This window comes from Calonectris borealis, chromosome 4, assembly GCF_964195595.1.
Source record: "Calonectris borealis chromosome 4, bCalBor7.hap1.2, whole genome shotgun sequence".
NCBI lineage: Eukaryota > Metazoa > Chordata > Aves > Procellariiformes > Procellariidae > Calonectris > Calonectris borealis.
This window is the reverse complement of record NC_134315.1, coordinates 51,492,990-51,507,117: the sequence shown is the minus strand read 5'-3', so window position 1 is coordinate 51,507,117 and position 14,128 is coordinate 51,492,990. Positions and strand designations below refer to the sequence as shown.

General features: G+C 42.4%; 1 protein-coding gene across 8 annotated transcripts in view; it reads left to right on the top strand.

The window, feature by feature from the left end:
• The window catches only part of FAM13A (family with sequence similarity 13 member A), a 135,810-nt gene that overhangs the window by 42,913 nt on the left and 78,769 nt on the right, over positions 1-14,128 (top strand). For all 8 annotated transcript variants that reach the window (XM_075149561.1, XM_075149560.1, XM_075149558.1 and 5 more), the window contains exon 6: positions 13,760-13,932. In XM_075149561.1, coding sequence (XP_075005662.1) covers positions 13,760-13,932 — 173 coding nt within the window. The remainder of the gene's footprint in view (positions 1-13,759; positions 13,933-14,128) is intronic.

The following is a 14,128-nucleotide window of genomic DNA, read 5'->3' as shown; positions in this document are numbered from 1 at the left end:
GAATCTGATCTAACACACCTACATGACTCACTTGAGTCATTTGTCTGTGATGACTTGTACTTAAAATTAGAGGTATACTTATAATGAAGGTACAATGCCATGAAAATGAGAGATGGAAAAGACCTGTGAGATCACCTTGAAGATCCTGTTACAGTACAGAATGTATTTTCTGATTCTTTTTCTAGTTCAGAGGTGAATGCTCCAAGAACAGGAAGTTTGTAACCCTTTTTTGCTGGATTGTTACATGGTCTAGTGGAATTTCTAGTGGAGTCTCAGCTTATCTGTATTACCGAGTGTTGATTCAGAGGGCTGTAAAAAAAACGTACCAGTTGAGCTTGGGCACGTGTAGTGCCAGTTTATTGGTATGCTTGAAAGTGCTGCTCCCCCTCTCTTCAAAATCCCTAAGGCCTGAACCTGCTTTTTTTACAGAGTTCGTAAACAGCATTCTTTATTGCTGAGAAGGAAAAGTGATTGAAGAGTGTAGCTGGGGTGAACCTTTGTGGTCATCATTTCAGTTCTTGAGGTTCCTTTGATAATGAGTTGGCCATATGGTATTGCAGGGCAGGAGAAATACAGAGGTAAAACGAATTTATTTTCCTTGAAGGATCTGTCTGCACTTTATGAGGTATAGTACAATTCAGGCCAGTGCCAATAGTGTCTTTCAGGCAGCAAATTCTTTCATTGCTGTGTAATTCATTGTCATGCTGTGAACGGGAGAAGTACCATACATGGAGAAAGACAGGTTTCTCAGCAGCTTGTTTGAGACTTTCCAACCTACTTACATGGACTTCAGTGGAGCAGCTCTGAATTTTGGCACAGCTTCATGCTTTTCTAACGCAGAAATCCTTTGGCAAACACTTACTTGTTTACACCTCAAACAGCCAACAGGGAAGAGGAATGTGATGGGTGCTGTACTGACTTACCTCTGTTCCCTGGTTTTTGATGGTCTCATTAACATTTGCTTTTTAACAGCATAGCTGATATTTACAGAGCATTTGCTTTAAGATTCCTTCACTGGAGGTGGCATATTTATTTTAAGAATACATTGAAATATCAAATGATGCCCGTTGTAACTACAATAACCTACCATAATTTTTATTGCTCTCACTATTGTTCTGAATGAGCAGCTGGATGCAGACATGAGCAGAAAGTCTGCCCCATCGGAAACTGAAAACAGAAATGATCACCGTAGTCAGCCTTCTAAGTTCATTCCTACATCTCTCCTCTGATTGTGATCACCTGGCCATATTTGTGCTTCTTACTCTTGATACATCTTCTGTTCAAGCTAGGAGAGTCCAAAGAAACCAAGTGAATAAAAGGCAGAACTTATTCCCAGAGGAGCAGTGTCTCTGTAGTCAGGTGAGAACTCTAAGATTTGGATACAAATACTTATGTTGTCCTTGCTGTCTGTGGGATACTCTGACTTTACATTCAGGATGGCGACTGAGGCTTGATTTTTATTTTTCTCAAGAGGCCGTAAGCTTTGTTGCTGCACAGAGGTACTCTGACTATGGGCTAGATATGTCCACACAAGGAGTTGGTTCAGACCAACTGTTCAGCAGTAATTGCTTGACCTGTAGTGCTGTCCCCACCTAAGCATGCCCAAAAGAGGATTAAGCTGATTCTTGATGCTCATAGTGTCCAGTTGCCTTTGTCGGAGCCTGTGACAGAATTCCTGGTTGGTGCAGATGTCTGCTTATGAAAGCAACCTTGGGATTTGTTACCAAAGCTTCACTTGGTAATTTGAGATAACAGGATGCCTCATCAGCATTTCTGCCTTGCTTGATACTGCTTAAAAATCCTGAAGCCGAAGGATATCCACCAGTATGGAGCAAAGGCCATAAGAAATACTGAGTTACTTGCTGTGGCCAAGCAATGCTAGATCCATCTTTCCAATCTCCATCTATGAAACAGAAATGGAAGGGAAAAGAAAGTAAATACCGTTTACACTCCACTAACTGGTTTTACCTATGAGGCTGGTTTGTCCCTGCTTTATACTTGATGGTGATGTCCACACGTGCATAGGCTCAATCCCAGAGCAGAAGAGAAAACATAGCCAGCCTAATGTGTTAGTGCATTGTCTGGGAGTGCAGACACAGGAGTTGAGAAGGGAGAGTTTGAGGTCCTTGGAGTTCAAAAATGAATTTGTGAATGACTTTGCAAGAGTATGTGGAACCAGGCTTATACATGGGGCAGATTTAGGTTACCAGCAGTTCGTATGCTGAAGTAATTACATAAACTTAAAAGGGGAAAGTGAAAAAAAAAAAAACAAACCCTAAAGGCTAGAGTCTTTCTCAGTGCATTAAGACCATCTGTGACACAAAGACAGTATGTGCCAAACGGTTAGCCGATGGAAACTCTAGGAAGGAGTGCAAGAGAGGATTATTTCATATTGTCCCGGAAAACGTACACATAAGGAATTTGGTATTACCTCAAGAAGGAGGAGGTATATTTGTTATTATGTAATCTTTCCTGTATATTACTTCGAAATTAGGCAGTATATCTCCCTGATTTGAACGCATGCATGCTTGTTTTGCTTTTAAGTTTTTGGTTTTTTTAATCCATCAGGGAGTCCTCAACATACTTTTCACTGAGATTCCTCGCTGATGGGTGCAGTTGCCAAATCAGAGACTTAAAATGTTTCATTTCAATTTGCAGTGAACTAACTGGGCGCTCAGCTGTGGGCTGCTATTCTCTGCTGCACCTGCAGACCCCTGACTTGCCAGGTCTGCATCAATCCCACTCTTTCCTCTCTACCTGAAGAGAGTTCTTTCCACTCCGATTCAGAACACTGCCCGTGCTAGGTTTCCTTCTGCAAACAGATGCTACGCAGCAGTCAGAGATTGCGGAGAGCTTGTTGTATCTTCTGGCTTGAGGCCCATACATCTTGTCGCTTTTTGGCCTCCATCCCATGCATGCTGCACGCTTGCAGCATTTTGACAAAGCTGCCAGTAGAGCTGCACAGGGTAGGAGGCTGAAGGGATTCCCTTAGGCAAATGCACCTGGCCTCCTGCAGAAAAGGGGTCTTCAGGTGTTGCTGGTTCCCTCCAACAACCTCCTGTTGTATACCATGGAGAGTCCCAGGTTTGAACATAATCTTACTACTGGGTTGACTTCTTGAATTTGAATGGTTTTAGGACAGGATAGCTTTGGGTTCAAGTTAGGTCCTTCTGGAGTGTACCATTTTTATGTTTAGCCGTCAGGGAGAATTTGGAATTTGTTCACTGAATCTGCTCTAACAGAAGTGTCTCCAGCATTATTTTTTCATCGTTCATCCAGACCTTACTTGAGCACTGGAGTGTCAGTTATTTTTGGTAAAGCACTTAATCAACAGGTTTGACATTTGGAATTGCCAGTTGCACAGAGAAAACAGGCAAATTTTGTTTTCCTTAAATATCAATAATGTGAGTGTTGTCCCAGGTCATAATAAATGGCCACTTTGCTATCGAAGTATTTTGTTTTGGATTTATTTTTCCTACATATCATGCAGCAACATATTTACAGTAAAAGGCCTTTTTCGTTGGTGGCAAAATGATTCAGTAAGTCATATGATATGTCTTAGGGGATAGAGCTAATGGGGAAAAAATGGGGTCAGTATTGAAGTCTTTTAGGGAGCTTCTACTTGTCATTAAGTCTAGCCTTCTTAGTCATATATGGACAGTTCAAACTGAGATAGTGACTGCCTAAATAAATAAGTATAGAAACACAGGTAGCATGGGTAAACACTGGGAAATGAAGACACAGAACATATGCATAGGGCTTCTCCCTTCCTATGCCTTTCTGTAGGGATTCACTGAGTAGGCTGGTTTGACTTAATGTTTGGGAAGCATGTCTGGGAAGACGAAAAATGGCACCAAACATGTTCCAGTTAATGCAGCTGGACGCCGGGGTAACAGTATGTGGTCCACAGGGTAGGTACCACTACAGTCATGTTCACTGGTGCCTTAGATTTAGTGCAGGGATTTGAATTACGTAGCAAAGTATGCAGATTCTGGGATGCCCCATTTCTGTAGACTTGTTTAAAGATGAGAGTAGCTGGAACTGATTCCTCTATGCATCTCCTTTTCATCTTGCTGGTACAAAGAACAGTGAATAGCAAGCTCAAATACATTCACTGATACACCATAATCTAAACAATAAACCACAGGTGCAGTCTGCTAGAGTGGTTTCATGTGGCCTTCGACCAGCATCAGCCATATTGTACAGATTTCTTTTTCTTCAGACTTTTCTGTTGGCAGCATTTCTAAAGTTTCAAGGAATTTGTTTTGGTAGAGAAGTAACTGGGGAAAACTGTTACCATCTCAATGAATCTCAGTCTATATTCAGAATCCTGTCTATTAACTTTAACAAGTAAAGTAAGTGTCTATTGCTCCTTATTTAGATTAGCTCTGTGGATCTGGTGCAGTTAGAGACAATGAGTTTATTGTGATTTGGATATCTGCAAGACCAATTGCTGTTACAGCATTAAATTCACTGAAGATGGACAAAATTCAGTACAGCAGTTACAAACAAGAAAATGGTCTTAAGTCTGACACAAGAAATTTCTGTACAATTTTAAGTCCATGGACTTTGTCCGGTCTATAACAGACTTTAACTTTGAGAAAGTTTACTGAAATAAAATTACGGGATTCACATCCAGTGACAAGTGAACTAACTCTGGAGGTAGAAATGCAATATTTGCATAGCTGGGCTTGAATTTCATAGGCTTTCTGAGAGCATTTGCTAGCTCCCTACCTCTGGAATCATGCAGTGCTAAAAAAGTTTTTAAGCATTTAAGCAGTTCTGCTGTTTGCAGTGGATTCTGTCAAATACGGAGGCTGTGGTGATGTGGTTTAAAGGAAGATAATACTCAGCTCTTTGAATCCAAAGAGTCTTGTCCTCGTTAAGACACAGGAATTTGCATAAAACATCAAAACTTGGTTGAACTTTAAAGCTTCATACATTTTAGGATTGCATCAAATTTATAACTTTGATATCTAAGTAGGGCGGAGTACAGAGGAGGTGTTTTAGTGATCCAATGCCTAAAAATACAAGTAGAGTAAGAGAAATCCAAATTTGGCAGTGGCAGCTGCACAGATTGTAAGGATGACTGCATTCATCGTGACTTTATGATTTCAGTGTGGCAGTTAATCAAGGAAGGATTTGGGGCTTGGTTCTGAGTATGGAAGAGAGCTGGTAACTGAATTGTGCAAGTATGTGTTACTGCTTACGTTATCTGTGCTGACTCTCTGCTAAACCTGGTAACAAAGATAGAGCTATTGATCTTTGTCTCCCAGTGTCGGTAATTTAGGATGATGAGGCATTTTTTCTTTGAGAAGAACTTGTCAACTGTAATAAACCTACATGGTTTTAAAATCAATATTGTAGGTGGTAGGTGAAGTGACGAGTTGAGGTGTTTTTTAATTTTTTTTTTACATTTTATTACTTTCTGAACTGGATATATGCTTCAGCAAGCATTTGAGCACAAGCCCATTTTTAGCACTTACAGCAGTCTTACTAAAGATGACTGTTCTCTTGCTTTAAGTTCAGTCCAGGCTTAAGGACTTAGAATCATAGAATAGTTTGGGTTGGACGGGACCTTTAAAGGTCATCTAGTCCAACCCCCCTGCGATGAGCAGGGACATCTTCAACTAGATCAGGTTGCTCAGAGCCCCGTCCAACCTGACCTTGAATGTTTCCAGGGATGGGGCATCTACCACCTCTCTGGGCAACCTGTTCCAGTGTTTCACCACCCTCATTGTAAAAAATTTCTTCCTTATATCTAGTCTGAATCTACCCTCTTTTAGTTTAAAACCATTCCCCCTTGTCCTATTGCAACAGGCCCTGATAAAAAGTCTGTCCTCGCCTTTCTTATAAGCCCCCTTTAAGTACTGAAAGGCTGCAATAAGGTCTCCCTGGAGCCTTCTCTTCTCCAGGCTGAATAACCCCAGCTCTCTCAGCCTTTCTTTATAGGAGAGGCGTTCCATCCCCCTGATCATTTTTGTGGCCTTTGTCTGGACCTGCTCCAACAGGTCCATGTCTTTCTTGTGTTGAGGGCTCCAGAGCTGGACGCAGTACTCCAGGTGGGATCTCACCAGAGCAGAGTAGAGGGGCAGAATCACCTCCCTTGACCTGCTGGCCATGCTTCTTTTGATGCAGTCCAGGATACGGTTGGATTCTGGGCTGCAAGTGCACATTGCTGGCTCATGTCCAGCTTTTCATCCACCAGTCCTTCTCGGCAGGGCTGCTCTTAATCCCTTCATCCTCCAGCCTGTATTAATGCCAGGGGTTGCCCCGACTCAGGTGCAGGACCTTGCATTTGGCCTTGTTGAACCTCATGAGGTTCACATGGGCCCACTTCTCAAGCTTGTCCAGGTCCCTCTGGATGGCATCCCATCTCTCTCAGGTGTGTCGACCGCCCCACTCGGCTTGGTGTCATCTGCAAACTTGCTGAGGGTGCACTCGATCCCGCTGCCTATGTCATTGATGAAGGTATTAAACAGTACCGGTCTCAATACGGACCCCTGAGGGACACTGCTCTCCATCTGGACATTGAGCCGTTGACTGCTACCCTCTGGATGCGTCCATCCAACCAATTCCTCACCCACTGGACAGTCCACCCATCAAATCCATACCTCTCCAGTTTAGAGAGAAGGATGTTGTGGGGGACCATGTCAAAGGCCTTACAGAGGTCCAGATAGGTGACATCGGTAGCTCTTCCTTTGCCTTAAACTCTACTATTATGGAAAAAAATGCCAGCGTATTTCAGGTATGTTTAGATGATGTTGTTCCACAGTCTATCTGACACCTTTGTCCCTACTAGTGTAGTACACACAGCACTCAAACCACGACTTTGGCACTTGCTTCCTCACACACAGAATTCTGTGCCATGACCAGTAACGTAATGAATCAGGCCCTCCTTTGGAGCATAGGAATAGAAAGTGAGAGAATAATAGGAGTGTGAGAGGAACGTAACTGAAAAATCTCACTGCAGAATTATCCCTGCCTTTGAAAGCCCTTTGGGCCTGGAAGATACATGGTCCTCACAGCTGCAGGAGATTCATCCCATCCAGATTCATCCCAGAAGTCCGTGACTGCAATAACATGATGGTGAAGCTGGTGTTGTGTGAGAGCTGGCTGCACTATAAAGCTTTGGAGAACAACGCAAGTACAGCATAGGTACTTGGTCTATTCACTGAATGACTTGAAGGGCTTTGGCTGTCTCAGCAGGAATTTCCACAAGATTCTTTGGGACAACTTAGGATGACCTAAACCCTTCAGCAAAAGTCTGCATCTCCAAGCAAGGCCTGATACAATTCATTGTCGTTGTCATTACTGTTAAGTGACCTTGGTAAAGAACTTGCAGCTCTGTGTATGTGTGATTAGAAATCCCATTGAAATAGTTGGTATTTTAAATTTCAAGAGGTGTCAGTGGCCAAATACCAAGCCTGGGTAACTTTGGCAGGTGGCTTATTCCCTGGTTATTTGACTGGACAGAACTGGTTGAATCAGGTTGGTTAGCTGTCAGGCAAGAGGTACATCTGCCTAATGGTGTCCTTTTCTCAGTCATTCATGAAGCAGAGGTTACACTGATGAGTGGATAGATTGACATGTAAGGTTTGTGCTGGTAGATAGCCAAATTGAGACTAGGGTGAGAAAGAAAACAACATTCTAAATTTCCCTGTATCACTCAGCCACGCCTAGGTTTTTGCAAAGAAATGTGCCTTTTCCTATTCTGTAGAATATTTGTATTGATATACATAACTTGTAAGCTGAAAGAGCCCTAGGCTGACAAAATATGAAGCCCTTCAAAAGGTAGTATGGATGTCTTTGTTTTGGTGGACAACTCTGAGTACCATTTGTTTATTAAAGAAGTTTTTGGTGAGATTTCTCTTCTGTCTGGAAGAGCACTATTAAATAAAAGAATGTGCTGTATATGTTTTAAATACCTCCTGTTTTTTTGATGATAACCTTATGGAAACATCTTTATCATCCTTTCAATTATGACATTTAAGCTAGCTTCTTCCAAAAGTTCTGCATTTAGATTTCATAATGACTTACTCAAATAGGTATGAACTGCCCTAATTATTTACGTGTTCATGCATAGCTTGGGATATTGGCAGTTTTTCTTTTTGCTCCTTGAGAAAATGAGTGAGATACTCAGAAAAGCAGGATGACCTGTGCTAAGGATCTGTATCTTTACTCCATGTCGATGCATATGCACAGAGCTCTCCAGACTCATCTTGGTGTGGAGCAGTTCCTGTTCTTCAAGAACAGAGAAAGATGAGAGTCACCATACCACATCAGATCTTTAGAATATATGGCATATTTATCTTTGAACCCAGGAACTTCTGACACCTCACAGGGAGATGAAACATCTCTATGATGTACCCAGTCAGTTATGAAGAATCTTGGCAGTGGTATGTGTGGGATGATGCCACCTTGACTGGTCAGCTTGTGCCTCTAGGGGAAAGGTTTTCTTGCACTTTCTTCAACACCCATTATGATGTATGTTTATACTGGTCATAAAACTGACTAGTCTCTATTAAAACTGCAAAAACAGTTCCTTGCATCTGAACTTTCTGAGAGAGCAAAACTTGAAAGCCAAATGCAGGATGTATGGTGTAATAATTCCTTGTAGTTGTCTGCTCTTTGGTGTTTTGATTATCCTTTATTGGGATGGCCCCTTTGATCATCAGTAGCATCTGGTACTATTTTACTTGTATTTAGCTGAGAATGAAGACGTATTTTAAATTACTGAGTGGCAGACTTCGGCATAGCCCATGCTTTCAGCGGCCACAGCCTGTAACTATAATGTAACAGCCCACAACCTAGTTCAGGCTGAGTCTGATCTTTGTCAAAGGCAGTTTGAGGTTGAGCTTCACCAGATAAAACACTTTCAGGAGACAAATACCAAATTATTTGCTCTTCAACGAAAACATCCCTATTCTTTGGGGTTGTCTTTGGATTTACTGGTGTCATCTTCCAAAGTGAAGCTTTTTATGTATTTACAAAGATTTGTAGATTTCTCTTTGGCAGACCATATCAGTTAGATTTCACCTGGGACAGAATGCTCCTTTGACACATGCCACACCACATTAGGCATCTCAGTATGCAGCAATTCATATGTTCAATTCATTTGCTGGATAGATGAGAATGTCAAAGGGGAAATTACAAAATCACAGAGTGGTTGAGGTTGAAGGGATCTCTGAGGGTAATCTTGTCCAACCCCCCTGCTCAAGCAGGTTCACCTACAGCCAGTGGCACAGTACCACATCCAGATGGCTTTTGAATATCTCCATGGATGGAGACTCCAAAACCTCCCTGGGCAGCCTGTGCCAGTGCTCGGTAACCCTCACAGTGAAAAAGTGTTTCCTGATGTTCAGAGGGAACCTCCTGTGCTTCGGTTTGTGCCCATTGCTTCCTGTCCTGTCGCTGGGCACCGCTGAAAAGAGCCTGGCTGCATCTTCTTTACACCCTCCCTTCAGGTATTTGTACACTTTGATAAGATCCCTCCTGAGCCTTTTTTTCTCAGTCCCAGCTCTCTCAGCCTTTCCTGAGAAGAGAGATGCACCAGTCCCTTCATCACCTTCATGGCCCTTCGTTGGACTCTCTCCAGTACGTCCATGTCTCTATTGTACAACGCTGGGGAGCCCAGAACTGGACACAACACTCCAGGTGTGGCCTCATCAGTGCTGAGTAGAGGGGAAGGGTCACCTCCCTTGACCTGCTGACACTCCTCCTAGTGCAGCACAAGACACCATTGGCCTTCTTTGCGGCAAGGGTGCATTGCTGGCTCATAGTTGACTTCTTGTCCACCAGGACTCCCAGGTCCTTCTCTGCCAATTTGCTTTCCAGCTGGGTAGCCCCCAGCATGTACTGGTTGTTCCTCCCCAGGTGCAGGAGTCTGTATTTCCCCTTGTTGAACTGCATGAGGTTGTTGTCAGCCCATTTTTCCAGCCTGTCAAGGTCCCTCTGGATGGCAGCACAACCCTCTGCCATGTCAGTCACTCCTCCCACTTTTGTGTCATTCGCAAACTTGCTGATGGTACACTTTGCCCCATCATCCAGATCATTAAGGCTAGTTACTTGCCTCTAACTAGACTTCGTAACAGTGATCAAACAGATAAGCAATGAAGTCAGATTAACATTTGCTTGATGATTGTTGTTAAATCTGAAGGAAAAAAAAAAACTAAAAGCGGCATAAATCAAATGCGAAGGGCTGTGAGCTAAAACACAAAGCATGATACTGTTTCCTAAAGTTGTCTTGAGAGAAGCAAAACAGCTGCTATACAAGATGGTATTTTAATGAATAGGAAGTGGCTTTCTTTTCTGTTTGTTAATATTTTTAAGAACATTATGAGCTGAAAACAACTGCCTTGTAGTTAAGGGTAGTCCTTATCTGGGAAATGGGGGGATTCTTCCACTCACGACCTTTATAAACCTCACTTAAATCTTTGTCATTCGGTGGATTGCCTGCTCTGGAGGCAAAATGCAAATGAAGGTGTGCTGCACAGGTAACTACAAACCTCTTACAGTACTTGCTACAGAGTGTAACAAGATACAGCCTGTAGAAATGTGTTACAACATGCAACAAGTTTCCATAGGGGCTTTTTTTGGTTTCCTTTTAAACTAATGCTTGAACGTCTTAGAGATTTCATGTGTGCCTTTGTGATAGCCCTCACGGGGTTTCACTGGCTATCTTCCACATCCCCAGAGATTAAGGTTGCACATTAGGCTGATCACAAAAAGGGGTGCATTGGAGAAAATTAAAATGTCCTTTATAAAGTGTTCGCCTTTCTTTTTTCTTCTCTTTTCTATCATTTAACAACTAAATATGCTTGTCTTCCCACTATCATCTTGATAATGAATACCTATAGCATTGCTGTTTTGCAAGGTATTGTCCTCACTTTGTAAGGTATTGTTCTCTCAAACGTCATTGCATGAAACATATGCATGTGCATGAACAAAGAAATTGCCAAAAGTTTTTCTCTTGAGAGCTCCACCACCCAAAAAGCATTTAAGATGCCTCTGTCCGTAGTTCTTTAATCTGCTTTGTGAGGAATTCAAATTACAGAAGTCTTTGTCTACCCACGGGCATGTCTTCCTCTCAGTGGCACCCCAGTGAAGTGCTGCTGTTACGATAGTTGTGCAGGTGGCTTTTTCACAGGGTGACTAAAAACTATAGAATGAGATAGTGAACACTGTTCCTTCCTATTGTTAATAAGGATTAAAGACACATTACTTAAATTAAAAAGTTAAATTAATACGTATGAGTTCAAGGAATACCTTTTTCTACACGTATTTTTATACTGATGCAACTGAAAGCAGTTTTGCAAAGAAAGAAGGTAAATATAAGTTTAATTCAGATATAAGTTGCCATTACTGGTAGACGATATTGCTAAAGAAATAACTACAATGCTTTGATATTGTTTTCCAAAGCGATCAAAATACTAGCTTATAGATCGTCTGGAACAGAGGATGGAGAACACTGGTTCCTTCCACTTCTTAGTGATTTTGAAGTGCCCTAAAAATGCAGTGGTTGTCCTAAATTTGAATCTGATCTTTCAAACAGAATTTTCCTGCAGAGCTTGTATATGATCGGCATGCCTTTTGTTGGAAGTGCCTGCATCCAAATGATCTTCTTCTGCCAGAAAATGAGAAGAATTGAAGACTGTACCAAAACTTTTTTTTTCCTTTTAGAGCACCGGAATAATAAATAGGTTCTTTATGGAATTCTCTAGTATAAGGAGCTTCTGTAAATCAGTGTAAAGTTCATTAACAATTTGCAGAAAGGGAATCTGATACATGCGGTTTGGCAGATGTTGCCTGTTTCCTAACGCTTCTTGTTGGGTAAGGCAGATTCTACAAATGCAGTACCTGGTAGCAAAATTATTTAGCTTTGTTAATTGCATTCTTAAAATCAGGATGCATGTGGTATGGTAGGGGTGGAAAGGATGGTTTCCTGCTGTTTTCCAGGCTTTGATTGCTGCTGGCGTATGTGGTACATCATAGAAGTTGCCTGTTTGCTTACACCCACATGTGCTTCTGTAAAGTCCTACTAATAGGACAGTGTAGGAACTGTTTTAGTTTAGAGGTTTGTGCATATGTATAGTCACCATTTGTTGTTACTCTGGTGGAGAGCTTTTCTGGTGTGCATGGCATCAGCTCTAGCAGGTGGTGGTGAAGTAGCACCAAAAGGCCCCGGTGAGAGGTGTCCCTGTGCCGGCACGGGAGACAACGGTCACCTCCAGCTGCAGAAAAGCTAAATGAGTGACTGCAGGTTTTCACTGGGGAAGAAATGCTTAACAGCCATTCCAGCAGAATTCAGTGAGTTGGCACCTCTAGATCTCAGGCCCTGCTGCCTCCCGTTGTGATTCCCTCCTGTAATGCTGCCGATGTGTAGTTCCCTGCCTCCCCTCCTTCCCGCAGACATAGTCTTCCCCTTTTAAATCACGGCACCGCTGCTGTTTTGTAGCAGCTGAGAACCACGGCCTGGTGTCTACATGCTGTGTGCCCAGTTCCCATGGTGTCAACAGTCAGTGACTGCTGCAGGCGATGGGCTAACAGAGCATTGCTGGAAGCCAGCGGTGGTCCAAAGGTGAGATCTTGTCTCCGGGCAAAATGCCCATTGACGTCAGCAAAGGCAGGATCTTGCTGAGAGCGTGCGGTCCAGAGGCTGAAACCGGGAAGCTCTCTCAACGTATCTCTCTGGTTTCCCTTTGCCTCTGATATACCTATTATTTTTCAGTTTATTCTCTTCAGAGATCAGTAAGAAGCAGTCAAGAATGGTATGGGGAAGGTGGGTAAGGAACAATTATTTGCAAATTCTCATAATTCACATAATTTCCCTTTTAAAAGGGAAAGATTCTCTCTCACCATGTCTAAAATAGAAGTACTTTTTTTTCGATTTTAATCAACATGTAACAATGTTGTGAAACTCCTAGCTGTAGGATCTTGTAAAGGCAAGTGAACACAAGAGAAAATGGAACGTAATCACAAAGGTTAGGTTCAATGTTTGGTGTTAAACACAGTGAACCAGGTCCAAGTCAAAAAAAAGCCCTAAACCACAGACTGCCAAATGCTGGGGCAGTGCGTGAGGGGCAGACCTCCGAACTTGTTCTTCTCCCCTAAGCAGCCTTTATCTGCTGCTAATACTGGACGCTCGTCTGACGCAGCACTGTCTCTTCTTGTGTTCGTACACTTCTGCTGAAGAGTCAAGCAAGAGCCCTGGCCTTCCTGTAGATGGACTCAGTGATGCTTGGAAACTTTGTCTTGGATTTAGGGAGCCCAGCTTCCAACTCTTGTGTCCTGGCTGCCTCTGCAAAGAACGCTAATCCAGAACGTTCACGGCCTGAGAAATTTCCTTCCAAGGCATGTGTTGACATCAATTGCCATTAAAAAGGATGGGAGGGGGGTTGAGAAGAGGTGTATAATTGCTTTTACCATCTGTTTCTCCAGTTGTGTCAAGAAGCAAGAATTTTTTTAGTCTATCTTCTGTGATACAGAAAATAACTTCCTGTTTATTTTACTTACCTTTTTTTTAATTTAACTCTTGCCCCTGTTCTTTCAATAGTCTCACCTTTATTTTTCTTTATATAGTTTTTATCAAGCAGAATGTTTGATCTGTATGTATTTTATATTATTATTTTGCACCTTGTCATATTCTTTGCTGTTTATACACTGGTACAGAATGTCTTTCTGTTACAGATTATCTGAAAAGGCTGCTCTGCCCTCTCTTCCTTTCACATTTCATTTTTCTCTCTCTTTGCTTCTGTAGATGACAAAGTCCACAACAGAAGGATCCAGCCAAACGTGCCTAGTGCCACAACCAGGCGTGTCAGATGGAATACCTCAGGTCAGCCTCCAATTAACAGATGGTGGTTCGTGTTGGAGGGAGATGGATTTAACAGATGAAATCTCCTTCATTAACAGTGATGCGTTTTTCTCCAGGTTAGTGCTCCTTTTTTGTCTTTGTGTGTGTTTGTTTGTTTGTTCTGTACCTGCACCTCCAGCGCTGAGCATTTTGAGCACTTTTTTCCCATTGATGCTTACAAAGTCAGTATGCTGGGGTGTAAGGCAAATTAACGTGTGTATCCCTGTTGAAGCCACACATTCCAACAGGTTCCTTTCAAAGCCAGCTGTGTGC